The sequence below is a fragment of the Curcuma longa genome, chromosome 6 (genome assembly GCF_044706935.1).
Source record: "Curcuma longa cultivar G26 ecotype Majalengka, Jawa Barat chromosome 6, ITB_CL_G26_1.1, whole genome shotgun sequence".
NCBI lineage: Eukaryota > Viridiplantae > Streptophyta > Magnoliopsida > Zingiberales > Zingiberaceae > Curcuma > Curcuma longa.
The window spans coordinates 5602279-5628789 of record NC_133866.1 but is presented as its reverse complement, the minus strand read 5'-3'; the positions used below and the strand labels follow the sequence as shown (position 1 = coordinate 5628789).

The 26511-nt window shown below is 45.4% G+C and overlaps 5 protein-coding genes across 7 annotated transcripts; 3 read left to right on the top strand and 2 right to left on the bottom strand.

The window, feature by feature from the left end:
* The first annotated feature begins 293 nt into the window (after window positions 1-293).
* Window positions 294-2744, top strand: LOC141830859 (putative WRKY transcription factor 21). 3 transcript variants are annotated; one of them, XM_074718302.1, is made up of 4 exons: window positions 294-393; window positions 826-1586; window positions 1674-1799; window positions 2053-2744. In XM_074718302.1, exons 2-4 carry the CDS (start codon window positions 841-843, stop codon window positions 2198-2200), a joined length of 1020 nt encoding a protein of 339 aa, XP_074574403.1. In that variant the 5' UTR covers window positions 294-393; window positions 826-840; the 3' UTR covers window positions 2201-2744. The 3 variants fall into 3 exon arrangements, with proteins under 3 accessions (XP_074574403.1, XP_074574402.1, XP_074574401.1); XM_074718301.1 differs by having other exon boundaries at window positions 815-1586; XM_074718300.1 differs by having other exon boundaries at window positions 767-1586.
* A 2333-nt stretch (window positions 2745-5077) lies between these two features.
* LOC141831041 (protein NUCLEAR FUSION DEFECTIVE 4-like) lies at window positions 5078-7268 on the top strand. Its single transcript, XM_074718486.1, has one exon. It carries the CDS (start codon window positions 5165-5167, stop codon window positions 7109-7111), a length of 1947 nt encoding a protein of 648 aa, XP_074574587.1. The 5' UTR covers window positions 5078-5164; the 3' UTR covers window positions 7112-7268.
* A 5584-nt stretch (window positions 7269-12852) lies between these two features.
* LOC141830343 (agmatine coumaroyltransferase-2-like) lies at window positions 12853-14938 on the bottom strand. Its single transcript, XM_074717784.1, has 2 exons — window positions 14042-14938; window positions 12853-13344 (listed from the first exon to the last, which is right to left on the bottom strand). Exons 1-2 carry the CDS (start codon window positions 14936-14938, stop codon window positions 12853-12855), a joined length of 1389 nt encoding a protein of 462 aa, XP_074573885.1.
* A 944-nt stretch (window positions 14939-15882) lies between these two features.
* On the bottom strand, window positions 15883-19589 carry LOC141830497 (uncharacterized). Its single transcript, XM_074717921.1, has 4 exons — window positions 19521-19589; window positions 18157-19126; window positions 17998-18056; window positions 15883-16446 (listed from the first exon to the last, which is right to left on the bottom strand). The coding sequence occupies exons 1-4, from the start codon at window positions 19587-19589 to the stop codon at window positions 16276-16278; spliced, it is 1269 nt and encodes a 422-aa protein (XP_074574022.1). The 3' UTR covers window positions 15883-16275.
* Window positions 19590-20162: 573 nt separating this feature from the next.
* LOC141830496 (uncharacterized) lies at window positions 20163-23026 on the top strand. The gene is made up of 3 exons (XM_074717920.1): window positions 20163-20357; window positions 20416-22230; window positions 22328-23026. The coding sequence occupies exons 1-3, from the start codon at window positions 20163-20165 to the stop codon at window positions 23024-23026; spliced, it is 2709 nt and encodes a 902-aa protein (XP_074574021.1).
* Window positions 23027-26511: the final 3485 nt, after the last annotated feature.

Here is a 26511-nt window from a genome sequence, read left to right as displayed (position 1 = left end):
ATATATATATATATATATTGAATAATTAGTGCAACTTTGTACATATTTTTAACTTAATTAATTAGAAAAAAGTTCATTTTATCAATTTTTTCCTTTTAATTAATTAATTCGTTAATTATTTTCCACCCTACCATCTATTATTAGGGGTCATCCAGGAAATTTAGTGGAACCAAGGGGCAAAAATGAAAAGATGGTAAAATTTAAAATAAACCCCTATTATAAGTAAATATAACAATGCCGTCCTTGTCGTCTCCCGTATTAAGGTAATGAAGAGGAAGCGAACCTCTCCTCTTCCTCCGTTAGTGCTTCCTTCGCAACTCCCAGCCTCACCGACGCCATAGGAAGGCGACCAGCAGCAGCGAACTCTAGGGTTCTTCAGCATCTTAACCCACGGTCAGTTCTCTCGTTCTATCTCTTATCTTCCTGCTTCCTCGCAGCGCTCGAATTGATGCCTCTCTTAGCATTTTTTGAGCTTAATCTTATACTGCGTGCAACGTAGCTCAAGGAGTCTGATTTCTGATGCTTACAGTCCAACTTCGTTACAAAATATGATCTTGATGATTTTTTTTAATATGCCGAAGTCGGTTTAGTTTGGGTTTCTACAGCGTCTTTTGTTAGAACTTAGAACAATTTGGTGGAGATTGTTTGTTCTTCGTTTTGATCTCTTATCATCTTACTCAATCATGTATTTGTTGCGTCTCAATCTTTTAATATCTATTATTTTGGTATGGCGGCTAGATTCTTAGAACGTCCTTAGTATTTGCAGTTTGGGACTTCTCTTAATCCACTGATGCCCTAAAAATGGGATTTTTAGGGTTGATTTAGAGCTGTGGTTTTGAGATGGAGGAGGTGGAGAAAGCTAATATAGCTGCTGTGGAGAGTTGCCACAGAGTCCTGAGCCTCATCTTCCGGCCTCAAGATCAAGCCCAGTCTGGAAATTTGTTGTCTGAGACAGGGGATGCCATTGCAGGTTTCAGAAAGGTAGTTTCTTTGCTAGATAGGAGTTCTGGCCATGGCAGAGTTAGGGTTGCCGACAAAGTTATATCCACCTCCAATCATAAGCTCCTCTTGGACCATCAATTGTTGCCCAAGATGGAGCACGGTTCTAACCCGACACAGCTCCTCCAAAGAAACATTTTAGAGGGAAAAATACAGCTCTTGGATTCAAGTGCCATGTACATGTCCCGAATATCACAAAGGCGCTTCTTCGAGAACCAAGAACAACAGGCCTTACTGTTGAGTTTGCACCAGTTTCCTCAACGCCAGCCACAAAATGATCCAAGGTTTCAGCTTCACCAGAAGATGAAGCTTCAGGCGAACATGTTTCAAAGGAGTAATAGTGTCATTAACCTCAAGTTTGAGGGTTCTAGTCATGCACCGTCCTCAACAACGACATCCTTCTTGTCGTCGCTAAGCATGGATAGTGTGGCTAGCTTGGGTGGCAAATCATTCCATCTGATTGGTGGACCAGCATTATCTAACTCAGTGAACCCCCACCATCCTCCCAAGCAGAGGTGTGTATGTAGAGGGGAAGATGGAAATGGCAAATGTGCCACAAGCGGTGGGTATCATAGCTCAAAGAGAAGGTAAAGTTATGGATGTTATTATCATTCAGAATTGAAATTGCAGTTGAAGCCATTCGACTTAACACTTGTTAAATGTGTTGTCTTTAGGAAGCTAAGAGTTAAGAGATCCATTAAGGTTCCTGCTGTCAGTAATAAGCTAACTGATATCCCTCCCGACGAGTATTCTTGGAGGAAGTATGGGCAAAAGCCAATCAAGGGTTCCCCCCATCCTAGGTATTCTATCACACATCAATCTCCATTCATCTACTTGTTTTCTTCTCCGAGCTACTACACTCATTACAAACCAAGAAGGTTATAAGCACAATTGGCAATTGGAGTGTTTTGTTCCATCAAACTTTAAGAACTTTCGCTTAAAGTTTCTTTTAACTTAAATGTCTATGTTGTATTGTGTAGAACTGCTAATTCTTTGTTTGTATAATTTTGCAACTGAATTTTGTCTTAAAAAAGCAGAAATTTGCATTTGCAGGGGATACTACAAATGCAGTGGCACGCGGGGCTGCTGCCCTGCAAGGAAACATGTTGAAAGGTGCTTGGAAGATCCTTCGATGCTCATCGTCACCTACGAAGGCGAGCACGACCATGCCCAATTGCTTACTCAGTCTCCCCAGACGTAAAAATTTCAAAAGGTTTCATCATTCACATTTGCCTCCTTTGAACATTTTCCATATCGCCTTCCTCTTTGGGCCATCACACCGCCGATTGAGGGTTGGAACCTGAGCTGCTCCAAGTTCCAGCACCTTCCTCCTTGCGAGAGTGTCAATGTATAATGGTCCAGAACTGGGAAGTATAACTGATGTCATGAAAGCAAAACTTGTGTGAAGTCGACAATGGAGAACAAGTCAGGCAGTGGAGTTTTGTGGTTCTGCATTCCACTTTATTTAGGTAAGAGTTTCCACTTTGTTTGCAATTTCGGTCATTCCACTCATGTTGTCCACCAGAAGTGTGATAGAGCAAAGATAAAGGCCATGCCTCCATGAACCTCTTCCAATGTCTAAGCTAGATGTTCTATGGCAATGGATCCCACATCGACGAGTGGAACGGATGCTAAGTGACTAATCAGACTGCGATCGAACATGTTCTACTTCAATTCGACATAGTATTAGAAAACTTTTGCTCGTACCGATTAGTCATAATGAATGTTAGGGGCTTGTTGAATAAGGTCATGGTTGATTGCATCATCACTTCATAGAAACTAGTTGGAAGTGTATCAAAAAGTAGATGAGAGGATTCCACTTAGCTTTTCCACCTCCACCAACTTTGTTTGTTGGAAACCATGGAAACCCTAGTTTTTTGTTCTTGTGGGAAGTGGGATTTGGTGATGGATGCTTTGGGGATAAGAAGCTGATGATGCCGGCGACCAAGATTCGTAGAGTATATCTGCGACCAGAAACATCAAAGAGGGTAAGTCTTAGTGAAGCATAAATTGCAAAACGATGTCAATTCATCTATGCATAAACATTCTACAAGTTGAAGGTAATGTGATGTTCAATGGAGAGACAAAAATCAAGTGCATCACATTCATAATTCATTACTTGGGATATTTTTAGAAACACGGATTATTTTAGAATAAACCAATCAAAATCTTGTCTTCGCTCAATCTTCGAAACTGTTTTGTTCAAATCTTTCTTCTTCATAACAACCAAATTTCACCCTTTTGTTTTTGTTTTTTAAGAAAACAGTAGTGAAAAAGATATGGTACAAAATCCGTCAAATCTTGTGCCTAATCATGTGTCTCCACGTCGTCCGACAATATCTTTGTCTACAAGCCACGTCAGCTTTCCTTCCCGATTTGGAAACTATTTTTTTTCTAAAAAGATGTATATTTATTTAGTATATAGGAAAAGACCAGGGCGCGAGGAGAGGGGATGGTCGTCGGCATGCGGGGGACGCGGATACCGCCGGTGATCCTCCTCCTCGCTGCGGCCGCCGCGTTCCCAGCCAGCCTGATGCTGCAGAGGTCGATTCCTCGGAGTGGCGTCCACCTCGACCATCTCCTTGCCCGCGACCGCGTCCGCCGCCTCCAGATTGGTGGATTTCCCCGTCAAGGGCTCCTCCAACCCCTTCACCGTCGGGTGACTATTCCTTTTCCGTCGCCGATTTTTTCCCCCTTTCAGAAAAGAGGAATCTTTTGCTCTCTTTTTGTTCCTGCGGATCGAAATCGATTAAGGATTCGGTCGTCTTGCTTTGATAATACGCATTGCGGTTGATTCGTATTACTTCGATGCTTTGTTCTCTTCTCTTGAATATTCATTCATGGAATCTCAATTCTACTTGTTCTAGGCGTTCTACTTCACCATGCTAAAGTTAGCTCTTTTTTTTTTTTGTATGGAATATGGGCAAATTTAGCCTAAACCATAGCTGTTTTAATTTTATAGGTTATATTTAAAAAATCTCATATTAATAAGATATCTTCTATCTTATAATCTCAAGATCTTTTTTATATATTTCTAATATGAAATTTTAATTGTATTCTAATAGTAGGTGGGCGGGCTTTAGTATGAAGGAGAAAGAACAACATTTATGTCTCGCTTATTGATTACTATATTTATCTGATTTTCACTCAGATTTTACTGATTAGTCTTTTCTATAACTCTGCTTCGTCGTAACCAACTCAGCTATGTTTAGAACCTGATTAATCATTCTATGTTTAGATAGGTTAATATAAGCAAACTAATATATACATTTAGCCTATACCCCTTTTGTCCCACACAGTAAGTTCTCTAAATTCTTTTATGAATAATCATTGTTCTGAATTTGTTTATGATGTTTCAGACAACCATTCTGTGGATTTAATTTTAAATGATAATTATTATGTGTTATTGTTAATCTTGTATTAGCTCGCCAAGATTTCATCTTTCACAGATTACTCAAAGAATGATACAAATGGCACAAACACACATGTATACGTTCACCTTGATTCATTATAGATGGCATGTCTAAATTTGATTCTTCAATGTATAACTAACTCCGGTTCAACCGTAAGTATTTGTGCGATCGAACCAGTTAGATCGATCGAAAGAAAATTTACAATTGTAATTTTTTGGTGGTATAGATTGATATGCAAGATTGCCAACCTGTTTTTTGTTTGGTTACTTGTGAAGTCACACTCATGAAACATGATTCACACAATATAATATCACATCTCCTCATTGATTTGTTCATCAGGGAAAAAAACAAATTTTGACATTTTAATTTATAGATGGAATTTATAACACGTCTTCATGGAGTAGACAAATTATCCAGAAATTGAGGAATCCTATGGCATTATTCAATTTTGTTTGCATCTAAAATTATATTTTTTTAAAAAAATAATTAATTTGGACCAAAGGATTATTTTTAAAATAAATAAGATGTTTTTTTATGTGGTAAAGCTTGTGTATTGAATTAATTTATTATTTCTTTTACAGTTCGTTCTAAATAAATAAAATCGAATAATTTTATCTTTTTATTCTTCTATTTTGCTCCAAATAATTAAATTAAACTAAAATTTAATATTAAAAAAATTTAAGGCATTAAAGCTTTCTCTCCTCCAAAACAGAGCATAAAACAGAGCAAGCGCCACTGAGTCTAGGTGAGAGATGGATTTTTCCGGCGGCGGCGCCGCCGCGGTTTCTGGAGACAGCATGAAGCTCGACCACTTCCGATTAGCTGTTCAGGTGGTGCGCGGGCGGTGGTTCATGTTCTTCTCTTCGTTCCTGATCATGGCGGCCGCCGGCGCCACCTACATCTTCTCCATCTACTCCAAGGACATCAAGACTTCCTTGGGCTACAACCAGTCCACCCTCAACACCATCTCCTTCTTCAAGGACCTCGGCGCCAACGTCGGAATCCTCTCCGGCCTCATCAATGAGGTCACGCCGCCGTGGGTCGTACTCTCCCTCGGCGCCGCCATGAACCTCTTCGGCTACCTCATGATCTACCTCGCCATCACTGGCCGCACCGCGCCACCCCGCGTCTGGCTCATGTGCCTCTATATCTGTGTCGGCGCCAACTCCCAAACGTTCGCCAACACCGGCGCCCTCGTCACCTGCGTCAAGAATTTCCCGGCGAACCGCGGCATCGTCATCGGCCTGCTCAAGGGATTCGTCGGCCTTAGCGGCGCCATCATCACGCAGCTCTACTACGCCATCTACTTCGACGATTCCAAGTCGCTTGTCCTCCTCATCGCCTGGCTCCCCGCCGCCGTTTCCATCGTCTTCGTCCACACCATTCGCATCATGAGCGTCGAAGCTTCCTCGCCGTGGGGGAAGACTCCCCGCGCCTTCTTCTACTTCCTTTACATCTCCCTTGCCCTCGCCGCCTACCTCCTCGTTGCCATCGTCGTAGAGAAAACCGCCGGCAACTTCTCTCGCCCTGAATACGACATCAGCGCCACAGTCGTAGTCCTCCTCCTCCTTCTCCCCCTCGCCGTCGTCGTCAAGGAAGAACTCAATACCTTCCACCGGAGAAAACAAGACCTCGGAAACCCAGCCCCGATCAGCATAACCGTCGAGAAAGCACCATCGCCGACGGCTCCGATTGTCATCACCGAGGGAAGTGAAAAGGAGAAAGAGCAGGCGGTGGTGCGGTGCGCGAGGGAGATGTTCCGTGCGCGCGGCGAGGACTATTCGATTCTGCAAGCGGTGGTGCGGTGCGCGAGGGAGATGTTCCGGCCGCCTGCGCGCGGCGAGGACTATTCGATTCTGCAAGCGCTGGTGAGCCTCGACATGCTGGTGCTGTTCGTCGCCATCATCTGCGGCGTCGGCGGGACTCTGACGGCGATCGACAACTTGGCGCAGATCGGGGAGTCGTTGGGGTACCCCAAGCGGAGCATCGGCACGTTCGTTACCCTCGTCAGCATCTGGAACTACGCCGGCAGAGTTACCACCGGCTTCGCGTCGGAGATTCTTCTCAGCAAGTTCAAGTTTCCACGGCCACTGATGCTGACGGCGGTGCACCTCCTCTCCTGCGTCGGCCACCTCCTCATCGCATTCGGCGTTCCCAACTCCCTCTATTTCGCCTCCGTCGTGATCGGTTTCTGCTTCGGCGCGCAGTGGCCGTTGATCTTCGCGATCATATCCGAGCTCTTCGGGCTCAAGTACTACTCGACGCTGTACAACCTCGGCGGCGCCGCCAGCCCGCTGGGGTCCTACCTCCTCAACGTGAGGGTGGCAGGGCACTTGTACGACGTGGAGGCGAGGAAGCAGAGAAAGGCTTTCGGCGGCTCCGGCGATGACAGGGACCTGACCTGCATCGGCGTGGAGTGCTTCAGGATGTCGTTTCTCATAATCACGGCGGTCACGGTGGTCGGCGCCGCGGTGTCGCTGGTGCTGGTGTGGAGGACGAAGGAATTCTACAAAGGAGACATCTACGCCAAATTCAGGCAGCAAAGGGAGGCGGCGGAGCAGGAGACGACGGCCACGGCATGGTTCAGCTTCGAAGGAGAGCTCCACGACCGAGATAGGAAGAAACAAGCGGCTCCGGCGCCGGCGCCGGCGACAGAGGAGAGCCCTGGAAATAGCAAAACAATAAAATTAAGTACTTAGATTTTGTAAACTCTTTTACTAATTAAGTACTTAGATTTTGTTAGAATCAAATTACTATACCAGGTAAAGAAAATCTATTAATCCCAAACAGAATCTAAGATATATAAACATGGAAAAATAAGATAACCAAGAAATCTTACCCTAGTTTTTTCTCAAACGCTTACAAGTTTAGATGAGAAGAATGAAAGAAGAAGATGTCATAATCTTTTTAGATACTTGGCAGTTAGATTTGGTGGATCTAGGAAAGATTTTCTGTTCATAAATAATATTTTGAGGCCGACATTTGCAGAGGAGTAAAGCTCAAGATTGAGTGTCGGGCAATGCCAATGCTACTTCTTCACGTTCTTTCTTCTGTCCTTTTTTGATAATTGAAGGTTAAGATTTGACTCCAACTTCAATAAAAGTGTATTAATTAAGTAGGAGGGTTTTGTTAAGCATGCTTAATTAATTTTAAGAAGGCTTTTAAATATATTTTAAAAGGGTATAGGAATCTTAACTATTGAGAGATCCCTTGGCTTAAATATATAAAAGTTCCTTCAAGAATGGATGATGATGTTGAACCATTTGGGCTTTTAGTCATTCATGATTGGGCGCCCAATGTTATGGGCTTTTAAGAGCAATATGTGTGATATATATGCAAAGAGCTTTAAATCATAACCAAGTTAGTATTCAGTGGTAGATTATGAGAGATCGAATCCCCAAAGGAACAATTCCTTGGGGAATACAATCCCTTCCATTTGAAAAGGTCGCTCGATCATTATGATTTACTCTCTTCAAATTGTTATGGGATCGATATTGAGGGACGTCTGAACTAAACATCTTCACCTTTAGCCACATGCAAAGGGCTTTAAGTTTATCTTTAGCAGTAAAATTTAGGGGTTTGGAAGATAATTTTCTTAGAAAATCCTTAGATATATTTTTAATACTGATAAAACACTTAGGGGACAAGTAAGAAGACTGGAGTTTGAATTTTAATAGGAACAAATATTGAGATTGACCTTTTAAGTGCGCATAAGTTATGCTCCTAATTTAATCGGAAGGCGAATGAGAGCAGAAGACTGTCTATCTTCCGAATTAGTCGGGTGCAATCTAGACACTTGGATCATCACAAAAAAATGTGTAAACTAGCTTATTGGATGTGCATTTACTACATAGCTTATTGAAGATAATTCGAAGTCATCAAACGAGGGAACATGTTACAAACATGGTGATGGTGATAGTGATGGTGATGGTGATGGTGATGATGATGATGATGATGATGATTGTTCCCGTCAAGAATCGCTTCTGGATGAGCAACCTCTCCTCAGCAACACTCCGGGGTGAAGACGAAGAGAAGACACCTAAGATCGCCGGGGACCTGCGAGCACAAACACCGTGAGGAGGAAGGCCGGTGTGACCGGCGCGACCACTCCGATGCCTAAGTCAACGATCTGGAGAAAAATGATGAAGGAAAGATGGCTCAGAATCAGAAGAGCATACCTGGCCCCTGAGAGGGGGCGCTCCTTATATACTGAGATAGAGGTTCGTACCACGGCCGAGGTAAGGTGGAGTTTACCCCTAGAGTACACTCCGTACCGGCAGGGAGTGGCGTCTTTAATGCTGTTTGTACGCCGCTTGTAGGGGGCGTACGTTAGGCGGCGCATTACCATACCTAGTGAGGGGGTGTCAGATATCTGACTATAGTACAAGAAGGGGAGTGGTCAGTGAAGGAGAGTCTTATTCTGCCCCGATTCCATGGGACGAGTCGGGTATACTGATCAGTCGAGCTGGCCGGGAGTCGGCTCGGCGGGATTATCCGAATCTTCTACTTTCAAACCGGCCTATCGGACTCGGGTGGGACCCATTCGGGTGGTTACCCAGGGATTCGGATTCGGGCTGTAGTGCCCTGGTCGACTACTTCCGGATGGTTGACTCGGTTCGGGCCTCCTTCGCGATCGAATCCGCCTCCGTATCTTACGCCCGTAACAATGATGATGAAATTTTCTCCACCTGCAACATCTTCGATCGACCCCCCTTAATTTGAACTACTACTCAACCGACACTAGCTCCACTAGCCTCTTTGGATCCCACCCGATTCATCACAAACATGCTCAACCAAGCCACATCAGCCCACACAATTGCACCAACCCTCTTTCGTTCCACAAGGTGTCAACTAATCCACCACAACCAAACTATACACACTCACGACTCAACCGAATCGAATCTATTCAACCAAACTCGAGTAATTTCAAATGTGAACCAAACTAGGCTTATTAGTATTTGATATGAAAACAACAAAGCAATTTCCAAAGACTAACTTTTAATTTGAGTATCCAAATGAGATGCTTTTCGTGTTATATCGTAGCACGTGTAGAGATTTATATATTTCTTTCATTTTAAATTTGGGTTTTGCAGAAGAGGTAATTATTTTGATTAATAATATTTCCACCGTCAAGTTTGCTTTGCCTAACTCTTGTATTCTTTCATTGAATCATCAGGTTTTAGAAAAATTATTTCGGTATTCATCCGCAAATCAACGAATTCAATAGCTTCTGCTACGTCAACATTAAACTTGGTTGATCCATCTATTGTAATTGACCGCAAAACCACCCTTTCCGCGAGCAAAGAGACCTAAAGAAGGTTCTTTGATTCTCTAAGCTAATTCATATAGAAATTAATGACTGGCCAACCACCACTAAGTTACGTTGTAATCTTGTCCAGCACACTCTTCGTCTTCGTCTTCCTCTTCCTCTTCCTCTTCTTGTTGATGTTGATCTCTTTAATTTCTATATCTTTGACAAAATAAAGCATTGCGATGAACCGACTCCATAGTTTTCTTCAATAGTCAAGTTTCCCGGCTGAATTCATTGCACCACACCACCTACTAATCCATGTGTCAAAGTCGATTCAGACTTCACAGTTATTGTAGTTCAACTGTTCAATTCTTTAAAGATGATCTTACACATATGGTGTTGTAAATTTTTCATTGATAGAACGCTTTAAAGCGGTAAAAGAAAAGAGTTTTCTATTAGATCCGATAGAATCTATATATATCTCTAAAACGGTATGATATTGTTCACTTTGGGCTCACGCTCTCATGGTTTTGTTTTTGGCTTTGATTGTATTCCAACAATCTACCCCTCAAACAAAAGACTACTGAGAACCCTTTAACGGTCCCAACAGACCCCTTATTGATCCAGATTCTAACGGACTCATACCCTTAACGGTCCCAATAGATCCCTTACTAAGAGCTCCCCAATCATTCCTTTATGAGAGTCCCCACATGGTACCACTGCACATAAATATCACTGTTAGATCCGATGAAATTCATATATATTTCTAAAACGGTATGATATATATATTGTTCACTTTAGGCTCACGCCCTTATAGTTTTATTTTTGAACTTTACCCAAAAGGCCTCGTACCAATATAGATATCTTCATCTTATAACTCAGGATCTTTAGATTTTGATTGTATTCCAATATTTTCTTCTCATGAAGATTTTTCTTATCGGGAGTAGTCATCTATTTTGTTTAGAAACGCCACTGATTTCGGTCAATAAAGGGTTTAAGCTAGCTAATCATCTAGGTTTAGAATTTTGTTTACTTAAAACCTACTCATTTGGTTCTATTTCACCTAATGATTTGGACTTTATAAAATGATGATAATATTAAATTTATAATGCCACTACTTAGCTTAATTATACACACACAGGTCAACACTTGGTCACTTAAATTAATTACCCAAAAAGATTTATCTGTTAATTAATTAATTAACATGGAGCCTGTTCAGTTAACACTTGCTTAATCAATATTCTTTTAATTAATTAATTAAGCTCACTCATATAGAAAAACAGCATAGCAATAGAAATTCTAACAAATCTACTTTCTTTTTTTTAGGATCACAGTTTATTAATTGTTAATGAAAATCAATGTAGACAGTAATATTTATTTAATTTTTTCGGTAGGAAAAGGAAATCTCAAAGGACAATTTATTTGTTAATATTCTCTTTGAAAAAGATGAAAGGGACAATGGAAGAAAAAAATTAGCATCTTGTATGTCCTTCTCATCTTCCTCTCTAGTAAACAAAGAAAATAATATTTTATAGTAGAAAAATAAAATATTTTTAATTATCTTTAATGTATAATAAATAAATAGGAATATTGCAAGTGAATTAAATTTTTGTGAGAAAGTTTTGTATTTATTTAGTAAAAATTTATTTATATTCTTTTTTGATAATTAATTTAGTTATTGGGCTCAACTAATCTCTGAGGCAATTAGTCTTTCCCTTTAATTTGTCCATCAAATAATAAATCCAAAAGCATAAGTGACTCCTTATTTAATAGTCAATATTTTAGATTTTTCATTCAATTGGAGAAAAATATCTTATAGTGTACTCCTAGCTGGGATTTGGATCATGAATGCTTGAGTATGTATTGAGTGTCTTATTGCTGCACCATACTAAGAGTAAAAAACTTATATTCATTCAATATGCAAATTAGATAAATAATTTAGAACAACATATTATGCTCGTTAATATTGATCAATAAAGATTGTGAACAAAGATGGAGCCAGTTATAAGCTCACCTGAGATTGCTTTGACTTTGACTGCTGAGTAAAGATTATTGCAGTATAAATTTGGATTTTTTTTGTTATTTTTCATTAAAATAGTTTTAATCCTGCGTTATAATATCCCTGACTCTATCACTAATTGTGAATCATCTTCATCAAACAAAAAAGCTTTCAAAACGAATAAATAATTTTATAATATCAAACTACTATACTAACCAATTAAATACTTTTAAAAGTATAAAAATTTTAACAATCAAATAAATTCAAATTAAAATCAAATTCAGATAATTAAGTTGATAAAAAAATAAAATCAAGCTTAAAAACACAAAATTTAATTTGACTTAACTTATTTACAACCCTACAAGTTGATAAAAAAAATAAAATCAAGCTTAAAAAACACAAAATTTAATTTGACATAACTTATTTACAACCCTAAATAAAACTAATTAATTACTTAATTGAATACCTTACTTATTCATCATTGGCCGACATCTGATATATATATCACAATCCTCATCCACCATACTAATTAATTCATGACACACACATAAATGGCCACTACATATAACATATATATCTCGTCACTCTATGATTCATAGCTAATCCATAGAAGATGGTAGGAAATTAAGTTAATTAATTAGTTGAACAAGTTTAATTTTATAGGTAGCCTGTTTTGACTAGCAAAGATTTGGTTTAATTGATAAGTTAATCAATCCATCTTATGGATTATCATAATTAAGAGTTGGTGTGTGTATATATATATCTCCATTCCATATCTTGTTTAATTATAATTATCAATCATGTTAGTTTAAATCAGCAAATTAAATTGAAAAAGAAGACATGATCATTAATTTTTTTTATAAATTAACAACAACATATATATATATATACATACACGTGAGTTGGTAGCTACTCCATCCATGCATTTCCATGCATGGAACAGTTTGTCTTTTATATGAAATAATTTTTACAATATCAGAGAAAACACATTATCCTTCTGATTTAATTTTTTTTTCTCCACATGCAAAATTATAAATATTTAATTTCTTTATGTAGCTTTCTTGGTTTCTCCACGTGGCTGCCAATTCCTGCATCGTGTAAACAAAAATGAATTTATAAATGAATTTTAGTTAATGGAAATTAAAAGAAGGATAGGAATTTTAATTAATTACTTCTGTTGATTTAATTAATTAGTCGAGTTGATAACAGAGCTGGTTGAAGGCGGGCAAGTTGTGGTCGAAGAGGGCCACGTAGACGTCGATGCCGGCGGCGGAGTCTCCGGCGACAGACGGAAGAAGCACTATCATTCCCTCCGCCGGCGAGTAGGTCGGCATGAAGCAGAAGGGGTGGCCGGCGCCGAAGTCGACGTCGTGGAAGGGGAAGCGGAGCCAGCTGTGGACCTCGAGGTGGGGGCTCATGACACACTCTACGGCATCGGCGGTCGTCTCCAGGCCCTCCGCCCGCACCGCCGGCGAGCTGGCGAAGTCGATGAAGGAGCGGAAGTAGCGGTCGTCGGCGACGCGGGCGATGGCGTCGCGCACGACGGTGGCGGCGTGGCCCAGAGGGCGATGGGACACATCACTGGCTGGAGCGCGGGGGAGGGCCCACAGGACGAGGTTGCCGAAGTACTCGTCGGGGACGCGCGGCCGGAGGCGGGCGCGGCCGTCCACCGAGATCCGCACCTGGACGCAGCAACTCGTTTATTATTTAGATTAGAAATTTGCATTTCGCCTCTTCTAAGTTTCCCATATTTTTGAAATGAATTTTGCTATACTCCTGTGCGCTCCATCCGATCCAGTCCTGTTCCAGCCGCTGAGCATCGCTGTCTGACCACCGCATCACACCTGATGGACATGCAACTTGCCGACGCACAGCCCGACGCCGGATTCCGGTCGGAATCCGACGAATTCGGCCAGAATTGGCCATCGACACTGGCAGCCGATTCTGGCCAAATCGTGGTCGGTTTCCGGCCAAATTCCGGTCAGAGACGTCTTCCGACGGTCCTTCCTCGGCCGGAATTTGGTCGGATTCAGCCGCGATTTGGCCGGAATCGGCCACTCAGCACTGGCAGCCGATTTTCCGACCAAATCGCGGTCGAATTCGTCGGATTTCGATCACTATCCGATCGGAATCCGGTGCGGAAACCAGCGAATTGCACATTCATTGGGTGTGACGCGGCGGCCGGTGGTGGTTGGACGGCAGCAGCGAGGGGTCAGGTTGTCGCGGACGAGTAGCGCGGGGTAAGGAGCGCAGGATAGAATTTTTTTTTTGAAATATCCCCTTAAGTTTCAAAAATTTATTTCCAAATATTTAAAAATTAATATTTTTAATAAATATGTTTTTAGTATATTATTAATTAATAATTTGAAGATTACGTACCTCAGTGGTGGTGCGCGGGTCGAGGCCGCGTGCTCGCGTAGTTACGCGCCACAGGTGGGCCACCAGGCACTCGAACGTGGTGAACGGCCGCCTGGGCTCGCCGCCGCTGGCGGTGGCGGACGCCTTGGACTTGAGTCCGGCGAGGAATTGCTTCCCGAAATGGGTGCGGTGCACCACCACGGAGTCCTTGCGGGGGTCCTCCTTGGCGGCGCCGAACATCTTCCTCGCGGCGAACTCCGCGCCGCGGTGCTCGAACTCGACGCGCGGCGGCCGCCGCGGCGGGAAGAGCGCGGCCCTGTTGTAAATAACGCGAGGGTGATCGATCGGGAGTCCGCGCGTGGCGCGGCCCCACGCGACGAGGAAGTTGCTCGCCGCGTGGCCGTCGGCGACTAGGTGGTGGGCCGTGAACCCCACCGTGAGGGTTCCGCACGCGAACCTCGTGAGCTGGACCTGCACCAGCTCGGGACCCACTGGGTGGATCGGCGGGTGCAGGGCTAGCAGCGCCGGCGAAGGCTTCGTCAGCGCCGCCCGGTCGAAGGCGGCGTCCGAAGACGCCTCCACGAATCGAGCGCCGCCGTCGTTGAGGAGGACGAACGGCTCGTCCTCAACAACGTCGAAGGCGAGGCGGCCGGCCCAGTCGCGGTAGTGCGCGAGGGCGCGGGCGAGCCCGACGGCGATGTCGGCAGTGGAGACGGCCACCGGAGGGGAGAATCCATAGATGACGGCGATGTGGGTGTCGTAGGTGATCTTGTCGAACTGGCTGAGGCGGACGCGGAGGCCGGTGGCGGGCGGTGGATCGCCTGCGCCAGCGTCGTAGAGGGGCTTCACGAGGGTGGAGCTCACCACTCGAACCCTCGACGGAGTGGACGCCGGGAAAGTTTGCTCCGGCACCGGCATTGCGTAGATTTTAATTAATATAAACTCTAATTAAATACCTCAATTAAGATTAAATTTAGCGAGAAGAAGTGATTAATTGTCGTTGGAGCATAGGAGCTTAAATAAGGCGAAGGGCAATGGAAATTTTGACGTAATCATGATGTGTGCATGCATGCATGCATATTATAAATTTAACACAAAACTCTAAATATATTTGATGATTTTTTTTTACTCTGGTGTTTGTTTGGTGGGGCGAATAATTAATAAATAAAGGTTATTTTTGACATTGTGATGCATATGTACCTGACTAGTTGATACGTGAAGAGTGTGTAATATATATGGTTTGAACGACAACACAATCATCTTATTAAGTTTGAATTTGATGTCAGAAAATTATATATTAATGTATATTTAATTTCGAGCAATGTTTGGTGCATGAAGAAAATATGTGAAAGAGTAGTGTTGGATGAGACTTCTGAGAACTCATATTACATCATATTTTGGATGAGACTCCGGCAATGATACAGTGGTTTGGTCATTCAGACATAACAAATTAGACTCTTAAACAATGAACTTTCATGAATGCTTCCCGAACGGCCGATGAAAAACTTCCATAAGATTAATCAATTGTATAAGATTAATCAATTGTATGAGCTAAGTAATAAAAATATATATTTTGGGGAATGAGGATACTCAAATTATTTGATTTGATGCCTAAACAATTCGCTTTGATGCAAACAAGGTGATTATAGAATTAAGTTGTTTGGTGTAAATTTTGGTAGGAGGATCTTGCAACCAGGCTTATAATTGAACTAGCTTGTGATAAATTGTGAGTTTATTCTCACCTACTTTGCTGCTGTATAATCTAATGTTAGAGGTAATGATCTTCTGTTTTCAGAATATTCTCAATAATCTAAAGAAATTCCTGTGTGAGCAATATCATTAACAGAAGCATACAAAAGAGATTTGAACATAAAAATTGGAGATCAATTAATATTGAGCTTAACTCGAGCTCCTTTACTAAAACAAATACAAACACAGATGAACTCACTTCGGTTTTGCTCACTTATAGCTTCACTGTTCATGCAAAACGATATTTATATCAAACATGGGAAGGTTGTAGATACAAATTAAGACCATAAAACTTTATTGAACCCATTTGTAGCTCGACCCCACATTTATAGTTGTAGTACTACTAATGCAAATGGGAAGATTCACGGACCTTACGATGTATGGAAGATCAAGTCTTGAATTCTTTTGGTAGCTCAGAATGCTGACCATACTTGAAGGTTGACTTCCATACAATTAACCCTCAGTTGATCAATTGGTCCCAATCATTGAGTTTAGAAATTTGGATCTTAATCATCACCACCCAACTTCCTAAACTTTAGAGGAAGAGAATCATCAAAACTAGCAGTTCTCTTAAATTTCCTCGTGCTCCACAGTGAAGCAGGTTTTTCTGGATCATTGGCGCAGACAGTAGTGTCAAGATGGTTTGCTGCAGTTTTCTGATGCAAGACCTGAAAAGCCTGCCAGTGAGAGAGAAACAGTAGGTTTCATGTCATATATTTTTGGAATTTCAGATTAAATAAAGAGAAATGGAAGATAAAGGAATCAATATGCATTCTGGTTGAAAGTCGACAATAAATATTGCAAATCAGAATAAGGTTCAGTATGCCAGAATATCACTAGGTGATTGGCAGATCAATCTTGTAGATTAACACATGAAAAATCTAAAATATAGCCATTCATACCCATCCGAATTGTGGGCTATTATGCTGCTAGTGCCCGATTATAATCAACGTGTTCCTTGATTTCTTATTTGCTAAAGAAGGGGAGGATATAAGGTAGGCACATAATTATGTCAATGAGGTGGAATACAGCTTTCAGTTATGGTTTCAATGCATTGGACGATCCAATCTTAAGATACGAACGATATGAACTCAATAAATGCACTAAGTAACCTATTTTATCTCTCACCCGCCCTGTGCATGTATGCTCGATCTAACTCAGTTTATGTAAAAACATTGTGAGGTGCTGACATGCTATTCTCATGTGCTTCTTGAGAATATTCTCATGTGCTTCTAGGTGAGAGGACTGAAATTTAGCCATTCATACCCATCTGAATTGTGGACCTTTGATCCTTTGTATTTGCAATGAAGGGGAGGATGGATACAGGCACATAATTATGTCAATGAGGTGGAATACAGCTTTCAGTTATGGTTTCAATGCATTGGACGATTCTCGAAATGAACTCAATAAATGCACTGACAACCTTTATGAGCACATAAATATACATGACAACAAAATGTTGATTTTACCTTTTGACAACCTTTATGAGCACATACATATAGACAACAAAATCTCTGACATTTTTGGCCTGGGAGTATTATATGATAAAATTGCTAAATTACTGTATCTTTTTATGTCAATGTTTATCAAATCTTTACTGTCTTGCAAAGTGGCATATCAGTGTGTAGATATATCCATGTCCTATATTGAAAGCTACCTTTGGTCTTTATTTCAATTATGATCCTATCCAAATCCATAAAAATAAATAGAAAATAAGAAAAAACAACATTGCCCAAATTAAGAGGGAGCAGCAATTTAATCTAGAGACTGGATGAATCGAGTGAAATCACACTCTGTTTAAACTGAGTGAATTTGAGACAGATATTTGGATTGTTCTTTTGCTTTTTCAGATAATGAATATTGCTATTTTATATTTATATATCAAACTTGAAATTCTTTCAAGTGTCAGATTCCTGAGTGTCACTATTGTATATGCAGAGCCAGTTTGAGGTTTTTTATACCATTGGTTTTCTTAACTTTCTTGAGGTAAGAAAGAGCTCTAGTTGAATGATCTAAGTTAGGGATTCATGATTCTCATTCTCCTTCACACCTAAACCTAATGTTCCTACTTATCTTCTTCCTCCACTATTTTTCAATTTTCTTCCTTTGATTCTATATCAAGTAGATATGCAGAAGTTCCAATACAGAAAATATATTCACTATTAAGTTATATAGTTATTACCACCAATAAAATTTAAGGCAGTAAGGTAAAGACAACATGATCTTACACTAGATGTTCTAACTGAAGAAGCCTTGCCGTCACCGACAGCATCACAAGGTCCAGTGCCTGAGGAGGAAAACAGATTTGATACTTTAAGTATTTAGCTAAACTATTCGAATTAAAGCAAATGCCTCAGGGAAGTTTTATCCTCCCAAAAAATGCTGACCAGAAGTGCTTGCTCGCCATGGATCAATTGGGAATTGTCGTTCGAATCCTCTACGAGATGGTAAATGTTCAACCCCACTTGGTGGTAAGTAGGAAAGAGGCAATGGCGAATCCCAATTACTTGGAGGTCTCATTCGACCTCGATTCTCCAAGATTCCTGTGCTTCGAATTCTTGTTCCTCTACTCCTATCTATCAAGTGAGCAGAGTTAAAGAATGGAGATACCGGAACCTGATTACGCCCATCAAGTTTCCTCCTCGAGGGGGAGAACAAATTCCAGTTATCAGATTTCTTGCGCGGGGGAACAGATTCCCTTCCGTTACCAGCTCCAAAAACTTCTCTTTCCCTATCGAGTTCTTCCCCGAGGTGAGCCATCTTGCTAAAGAGAGGAAAACAACCACTAACCTCACCATAATCGTCCTTAACAAGAACTCTTCCACCGCCATTGTAGCCACCTGCAAGGCGTCCAGGTCCCCCTCGAGGAAGGGCTGAGCTTGGCCTAAACTGAAAGGGTCCGAACCCATTGAGCGAATCGTTTCTTCCGCAGTCCACCACAATCCGATGCGGCGGCGGCGACGGTGGAGGAGGAGACCGAGGCTGGGGGAGGAGCCTCCGCTGTAACAGATCTAAGTAGCCGCGGGCGACGAAGGGCGAATCGAGATTAGGGATCGCCATCCGGGTGGTGTCGATGGTGGCGACGTCCAAGGTGGTTCCGGGGTGATCGAAGGGTTTCCGGAGATTCCTTCCATCGGGAATCGGGGGCTGTGCGGCGGGGGGAAGAGGGAGAAGCTTGAGGTTGAGGCGGGAGACCCAGGAGGACGTACGTAGGGTTGGAACTCGCCCGTGTGGCAGCAAGAAGGAGCCTCGGCGACCTTCGCCGTTGACGTGGGCGGCGGAGCTCTGGCTGGCCACGGAGCTCTTCGAAGAAGAGTGGACTGGGCGAGTGGCAGGTTTAGAATTTGTTGGATGAATCTGTTTGTTATAGATTAAGGTATTTTCTGTTTAAATCAGACTGTTATTGTTATGCTCATTATATGATGTTAAGTTAGGTAAATTTGTGTTAAAACATAGATTCCTATATTGTGTTAGGGTTAGGATCTCACATGCTAGATCTCTATTTACTATATGCTGTTAGATTGTAATTGTTAAAATGTGTAATGAGACAGAACATTAGAAACCCGAGAACAGAACCATGGTAATCGACTGCTTAGTCGATTACCAATGCGGGTAATCGATCACTGGATCGATTACACGCTTTAACGAGGAACGGAATCCGCGACTCTTAATCGATCACCCGATCGATTAAGAGGCTGTAATCGATCGGCTAATCGATTACAAGGCTGTAATCGATCGGTTGATCGATTACCCAGCCTACTGTGAACTCCGAAGTAAAGCAATCGATCTTCTGATCGATTAAACCCCTGTAATCGACCATGTGATCGATTACAGAGGTCTCTGTGATGGAAAATTGAACCGAATCGACCCTAGATTGATTCAAGGTCTATCGATCGATCTCCTGATCGATTAAGAGGGTTATTAATCCACTGTTTGGTCGGTTTAAGGTTAATAATGTCATGTTTTATGAAGGAAGTATAATCAAACCTAAAGATAAGGTTTAAAGCGTTGATTAAGCACTATGTTATGTGTTATGAATGTTCATTATGAAGAAAAGAAAGATGCATGGAACATTCATACTATGATGAAAACTTATATAAGGCAAGCCCCTTCACAGGGGCCAGGTATGCTCTACTAGTTCTTCGTCATCTTCACTTCCTCATTTTCTCCTCCCGTCGCTGACTTAAGCATCGGAGTGGTCGCGCCGGTCCCGCCGGCCTTCCTTCTCACGGTGTCTGTGATCGCAGGTCGCCGGTGATCTTCGTCCACCCCTCCGCCGTCTCCCCTCACAGTGGTACTGAGGACGTGTCGCGCGCCCAGAAGCTGTTCTTGACGGGAACATATTTTGGCGCCGTCTGTGGGAAAATAACAAGTCCCGAATCAAGACGCGCCCATGGGTGAACCGCCACAGCCTCAGCTCATCACTCTGACGCAGGAAGAGTTAGATCGGAGAATAGCAACGGCGGTTCTCGCCGTCACTCGAAGCCAACACGAGGCCGCGGCGCAGCATTCGCGAGTGCCCACTCGGGTCGAGGAGGCTCCCCCTGCCGCCACTCGGCAACAGCCTGCCCCGCCTGAAGCTCCACGAGTTCCCTCCCGGAGGCCCCTGGAGGAAGCTGACTATTATGATGCTTCCATGGAATCAGCCGCAGAACAAACGCCGAGCAGAGACCCCGCTCGAGGAAGAAGGCCCAGGGACAGGAGAAGGGAGAGGTTTAGAAAACTCTCCCTTCGTGCGCCGAATCCTCGAAGAGGAAGTGCCTCGGCATTTCAGAATGCCTCAGTTCTCCGACTACACGGGGAACACCGATCCTGAAGACCATTTAGGCCGATTTGAGAACGCCGCCTTGCTGCACCAATATACGGACGCTATCAAGTGTCGGGTCTTCCTGACCACGCTAGCCGGATCCGCACTAAGGTGGTTCAATCGGCTGCCGCAATCTTCCATCTGGTCTTTCGCCGACCTGAAAGGCGCTTTCTTGCGACACTTTGCCACTAGCAAAACTTACCGCAAGACCATCATGGACCTTTTTGCCACCAAGCAGAAAACCAGAGAATCTCTAAAGGACTTCGTGCGCCGATTCAACCAAATAGCGCAAGAGGTACCTGCCGCCTCTTCTGACGTCCTGGTAAACGCCTTCTCTCAAGGCCTGACTGAGGGAGACTTCTTCCGGTCGATAATCAAAAGGCCTCCCGAAAACTTCGATGTTCTGCTCAGCCGCGCCGACAAGTACATCCATGTGGAAGAAGCACAATCCGCGCGGCGTCGGGATACTGAACCCGGACATAGTAGTTCCACTCATCGGAATGCTCCACCAGTCTCCCGAGCCGACCGAAAGCCGGCTCCTCAGCTGCTGCCTAGGTCCGACTCGGATCGCACTTCAACGCCGGCCAAACAGAGTCAACGAACCATCCATGAAGTGAATAACCAGCCCGGCCCCCCGGCCGGCGCCTCCCGATGGGTTCCTCGATTTTGCGCCTACCATCAATCGAGGAGCCACGACACTAATGAATGCCACCAGTACGCCCGAGAGCTGCGCTTGGCCGCCGACCAGCGGACGCAGAAGTCCCCCAACCCAAGACAAGGAAGGCCCGCCGCCGGGCGGGCTGGTTCCAGATCACGGCCCCCTTCTCCTCGGTCCACTCAGCACCGAGACCGTTCGCCAAGGCGAGGGGAACCGGCTCCCCGAGAGGAAGCTCCCCGAGAGCCGAGGTCCCACCACCACGAAGATTCCCCCGGCCACAACCAGAACAACGCCTCCCGAGGTAATATTCTCATGATCACCGGGGGAGCAACTGATGGCGATTCCCACCGAGCCCGAAAGGCCCATAGCCGACAGCTGGAGGTCTGCGGTGTCGGTAAAGGGTCGCGAGAAGAAGGACCAATCCTCGGATTCGGCCCTCATGACTTGGAAGGCGTGGAAACTCCGCACGACGACGCTCTGGTCGTGCATGCCACCATCGCCAACTACAACATCGCCCGAGTCTTCGTCGACACGGGCAGCTCGGTAAATATCATATTCCTTAAAGCTTTTGCGCAGATGCAAATTGACAAAGCCGACTTGGCGCCTATGACCACGTCCCTGTTCGGGTTCACGGGGAATGAAGTACGGCCACTCGGACAAATCACTCTAGCCATCTCGCTGGGAGAAGAACCGCTGAAAAGGACCCGGCGCGTCCCCTTCATCATCGTGGACGCACCATCCGCCTACAACGTTATTCTGGGAAGGCCGACTCTCAGCGCCTTCTCGGCGGTGGTCTCCACCTATCACCAGAAGATGAAGTTCCCGGTGGGGGATCAAGTCGGGGAAGCCCGAGGAGATCAGCTGGCCTCCCGGAAGTGCTATGTGGACATGGTCCGGACCGAGGCCAGGAAGAACCGAAAGGTGCAAGACAACGGGATTCATTCGGTGCAAGAAGCCCCCTCCGTGACGAACCTCGGAGAAAAAGAGACCTTACAGGTTTGTCCAGATCGAGCCGAGACCCTGGTCCATATAGCAGCAGACCTGCCGCCCGAACTGAAGGAGAGTCTCGGGGCCTGCCTCCTCCGGAACCAAGATGTTTTCGCATGGAGCAACTGAGGATCTCACGGGCGTCCCTCCATCCGTCGCGGTTCATCGACTCAACGTCCTGCCCGACAGTCGGCCCATCAAGCAGAAGAGGAGGCACTTCGGGCCCGAGCAGAACAAGGTCATCCGCGAAGAAGTGCAGAAGCTCCTGAAGGCGGGACACATCAAGGAGGTGCACTTCCCGACTTGGCTGTCCAACGTTGTGCTCGTGCCGAAGCCGAACAACAAATGGCGGGTGTGCGTGGACTTCCGAGACCTCAACAAGGCGTGCCCCAAGGACTGCTACCCTTTGCCCCGCATAGATCAGTTAGTGGATTCTACGGCCGGGTTTGAATACATATGTATGTTAGATGTCTATCAAGGCTATCATCAGATTCCACTTGATGTAACCGATCAGGACAAAGTTAGCTTTATAACAGCCGACGGCACTTTCTGTTACACTGTCATGCCATTCGGGTTAAAGAATGCGGGGGCCACATATCAACGCCTGATGGATCGGGTGTTTCAACAACAGCAAGGAAGAAACATTGAAGTCTACGTCGATGACATTTTAATCAAGACAACTCGGGCGGACTCCCTTATAGCCGATATCGAGGAAACTTGCAGCACCTTGAGGCAATACGGGCTCAAGCTGAATCCGGCCAAGTGCCTCTTCGGCGTTCGGGCCGGAGATTCCTCGGTTACATAGTCACCGAGAAAGGAATAGAAGCCAACCCGGAAAAAATACAGGCCTTAGCTCAAATGGCCCCTCCCCGAAACTTAAGAGAAGCTCAGAAGCTGGTCGGGCGCATCATGGCCTTATCCCGATTCATCTCTCACTCGGCGGGACGAAGCCTTCCCTTTTTCAAAGTTCTTAGAAAGGCTCAGAAGTTTCAGTGGAATGCCGACTGCGACCGAGCCCTGGAGGAGCTGAAGGCTTATCTGACCCAACTCCCCCGATTGGCGAAGACGCTCCCAGGGGAACCACTCTTGATGTACCTTTCCACCACCGACTCGGCAGTCAGCTCGGTGCTGGTAAAGGATGAGGGACAGTGCCAACAACCGGTGTATTTCTTCAGTCGGCTGTTGAAAGACGCCGAAACCCGATATACCAGTTTGGAGAAGCTGGCGTGGACGGTAGTCTTGTCGACTCGGCGGCTTCGCCCTTACTTTCTCTCTCACCCGGTGACCGTCTTGACAAACAGCAACTTGGGAAGAGTGCTTACTCAGCCTGAGTTCTCGGGACGCCTGGCGAAATGGACAGTGGAGCTCAGCCAATATGACATCCAATACCAACCCCGCGCAGCGATCAAAGCTCAGGCGTTGGCAGATTTCCTCGCGGAAGCACACCAAGGCGAAGCTGAAGAAGAATGGAAGGCATATGTCGACGGGGCTTCCAACAAGCAAGGAAGCGGAGTCGGAGTGCTCTTGGTCTCTCCCTTAGGAGAAGAAATTCGGCTGGCGATACGGTTGGGTTTCAAGGCCTCAAACAACGAGGCCGAGTACGAGGCGGTTCTCATGGGCCTGCAGGCGGCCAGAAGAGTCGGGGCCACCCGGGTGCAGCTCCTTTCGGACTCCCAGCTGGTGTCCCAGCAAGTAGAAGGAAACTACGAGATCAAGAATGATCGACTCCGTCGGTACGCTGAGGCCTTCGCAAAACTAAAGATGGAGTTCAAGGAAGTTAATCTCAGCAAGATCCCTCGAGCCGAAAACAACAAGGCCGATGAGCTAGCCAAGTTGGCGAGTTCGGTTACTGAATGGACGGACGAAGGGCCGATCACACAAGTAGCCTGGATAGCGCAGATAGATCATCCACCCGAGACAGCCGACCCGGGTGACTGGAGGAAGCCGATACTCACCTTTCTCCAAACCGGTGAAGTACCTGGCGACCCCGAGCAAGCCCGTCTCCTCAAAAGACGCGCTACCCGATTCACACTGATCGGAGAGCAATTATACCGCCGAGCCTTCTCTCGTCCACTGCTCAAGTGTCTCGGCCCCGAAGACGCTGAATACGTGCTGAAGGAAGCCCACCAAGGATGTTGCGGAAATCACGCGGGAGGACGATCCTTGGCCCGGAAGGTCCTCCTGGCCGGCTACTTTTGGCCAACTCTCCAAGCGGATGCGGCGAAACTGGTGTCTACCTGCCTCCACTGCCAAAAATATCAGCCGTTCCAAAGACATCCGACAGAGCAGTTGAAGACGGCTACCACTTCGTGCCCATTCGACCAATGGGGGATGGATATAGTCGGGCCCTTCCCGATGGGGCCTCAGCAGAAGAAGTTTTTACTGGTTGCAGTAGATTACTTCTCCAAGTGGGTCGAAGCTGAGGCCTTGGCCCGAATCACTGAGGACGTGGTGCTCAAGTTCCTGTGGAAGAACATCGTGTGTCGATACGGCATCCCATGTAGACTCGTCTCGGATAATGGGCGGCAGTTTCAAGGCAAAAAGATCCAAGAATGGTGCAAAGGACTCGGCATCCAGCAAGCCTTCACCTCGGTGGCTTACCCGCAGAGTAATGGACAGACCGAGGTCATCAATAGGGAAATAGTGCGAGGACTGAAGACCAAGCTGGATCACGAAGGAGGGAGTTGGGTGGAAGAACTGCCCTGCGTCCTTTGGGCATACCGCACTACCCCGAAAGAAAGCACAGGCCTCACCCCATTCCACTTAGTGTATGGCAGGGAAGCTGTGGTTCCCATGGAAGTGGGCGTCGAGTCGGATCGGCGAGAACACTATGACGCCGACAACGACAGCCGGAGACTCATGGAGCTGGATCTCATATCCGAAACCAGAGACCGAGCGGCCACTCGGTTAACTGCTTACCGGCAACGCATGTGCAGTACATATAATCGGCGAGTCATCCCTCGAACCTTTCAAGTGGGAGACTTAGTTTGGAAGAAGGTCAAACCCGTGGGAGACGTCGGCAAGCTCGAGCCGCCCTGGGAAGGCCCATATCGGGTGGTCAAGAAGACCAGCTCGGGCGCATACTACCTAGTGGACGAGGCCGGAAAGGAGTTGGTGCGACCATGGAGCGCCACTCACCTTCAGCCCTACCGGACTTAGCCGCCGCAACTGCTTGGAAGTCTTCTTTCTTATGATCGCCTGTATCTTTGGTTGTAAGCAGGTCTGATAATGAAATGACTTTTTCAGGCATCACTCAACTCCTGTCGGCTCGGCTGCAAGTCCCCTTATCAGGTCTCGGACCTGCTCCTTCAGCAAACGCCCTTCTCCCGACTCGGACATAGTCGAGATCGAGCAATCAGGTCTCGGACCTGCTCCCCTTCTCAGGGTCAAACTCTCCCGCCCTTCTCAGGGCCCTTCTCAGGGTCAAAACTCTCCCGACTCGGACATAGTCGGGATCGAGCAATCAGGTCTCGGACCTGCTCCTTCAGCAAACGCCCTTCTCAGGGTCAAAACTCTCCCGACTCGGACATAGTCGGGATCGAGCAATCAGGTCTCGGACCTGCTCCTTCAGCAAACGCCCTTCTCAGGGTCAAAACTCTCCCGACTCGGACATAGTCGGGATCGAGCAATCAGGTCTCGGACCTGCTCCTTCAGCAAACGCCCTTCTCAGGGTCAAAACTCTCCCGACTCGGACAAAGGCGGGATCGAGCAATCAGGTCTCGGACCTGCTCCTTCGACAATCGCCCTTCTCAGGGTACAAGCTCACTCGACTCGGGCATAGTCAGGGTCGAGTTAGTCCTTCGGAAACATCAAGTTCGAGATCCAACACGGGTGCCAGACAAATGACAAGGCAAAAGAGGTTTTCATTCAACTTCAAAGAAGTAAGGGAGTACAAAAAGCAGCGAAGTACCAAATGAAAGTTACATTGCCTAACGGCCCCTCCTATCCTCTTCAGGCAGCTCCGACCACACTTTGTTTATATCCAGGAACTCCAACGAAGTCCCTTCCGGAAATAGGCCCGCCTCGTACACCTGCTTCAGCGCCCCATCATAGCCATACTCCAGCATCCGGGCCGTCTTCTCCTGGTACTGATCGAAGTACTCTTGCGACGCCAGCCAGGCTTCCTGGGCCGCCTTTACCCGCTCGGGTTCTCCCTCCTTGTAGGCGGCAAACTCACCCTCTAAAGCTTTCTTTTCTTCGGCCAAGTCCTCCGCCCGTTTTCTCCATGTGGCCGACTCTTCGAGAACTCGGGACAATTCCTTGCTCCTCCGAGTCAGTTGGTCTCGGACT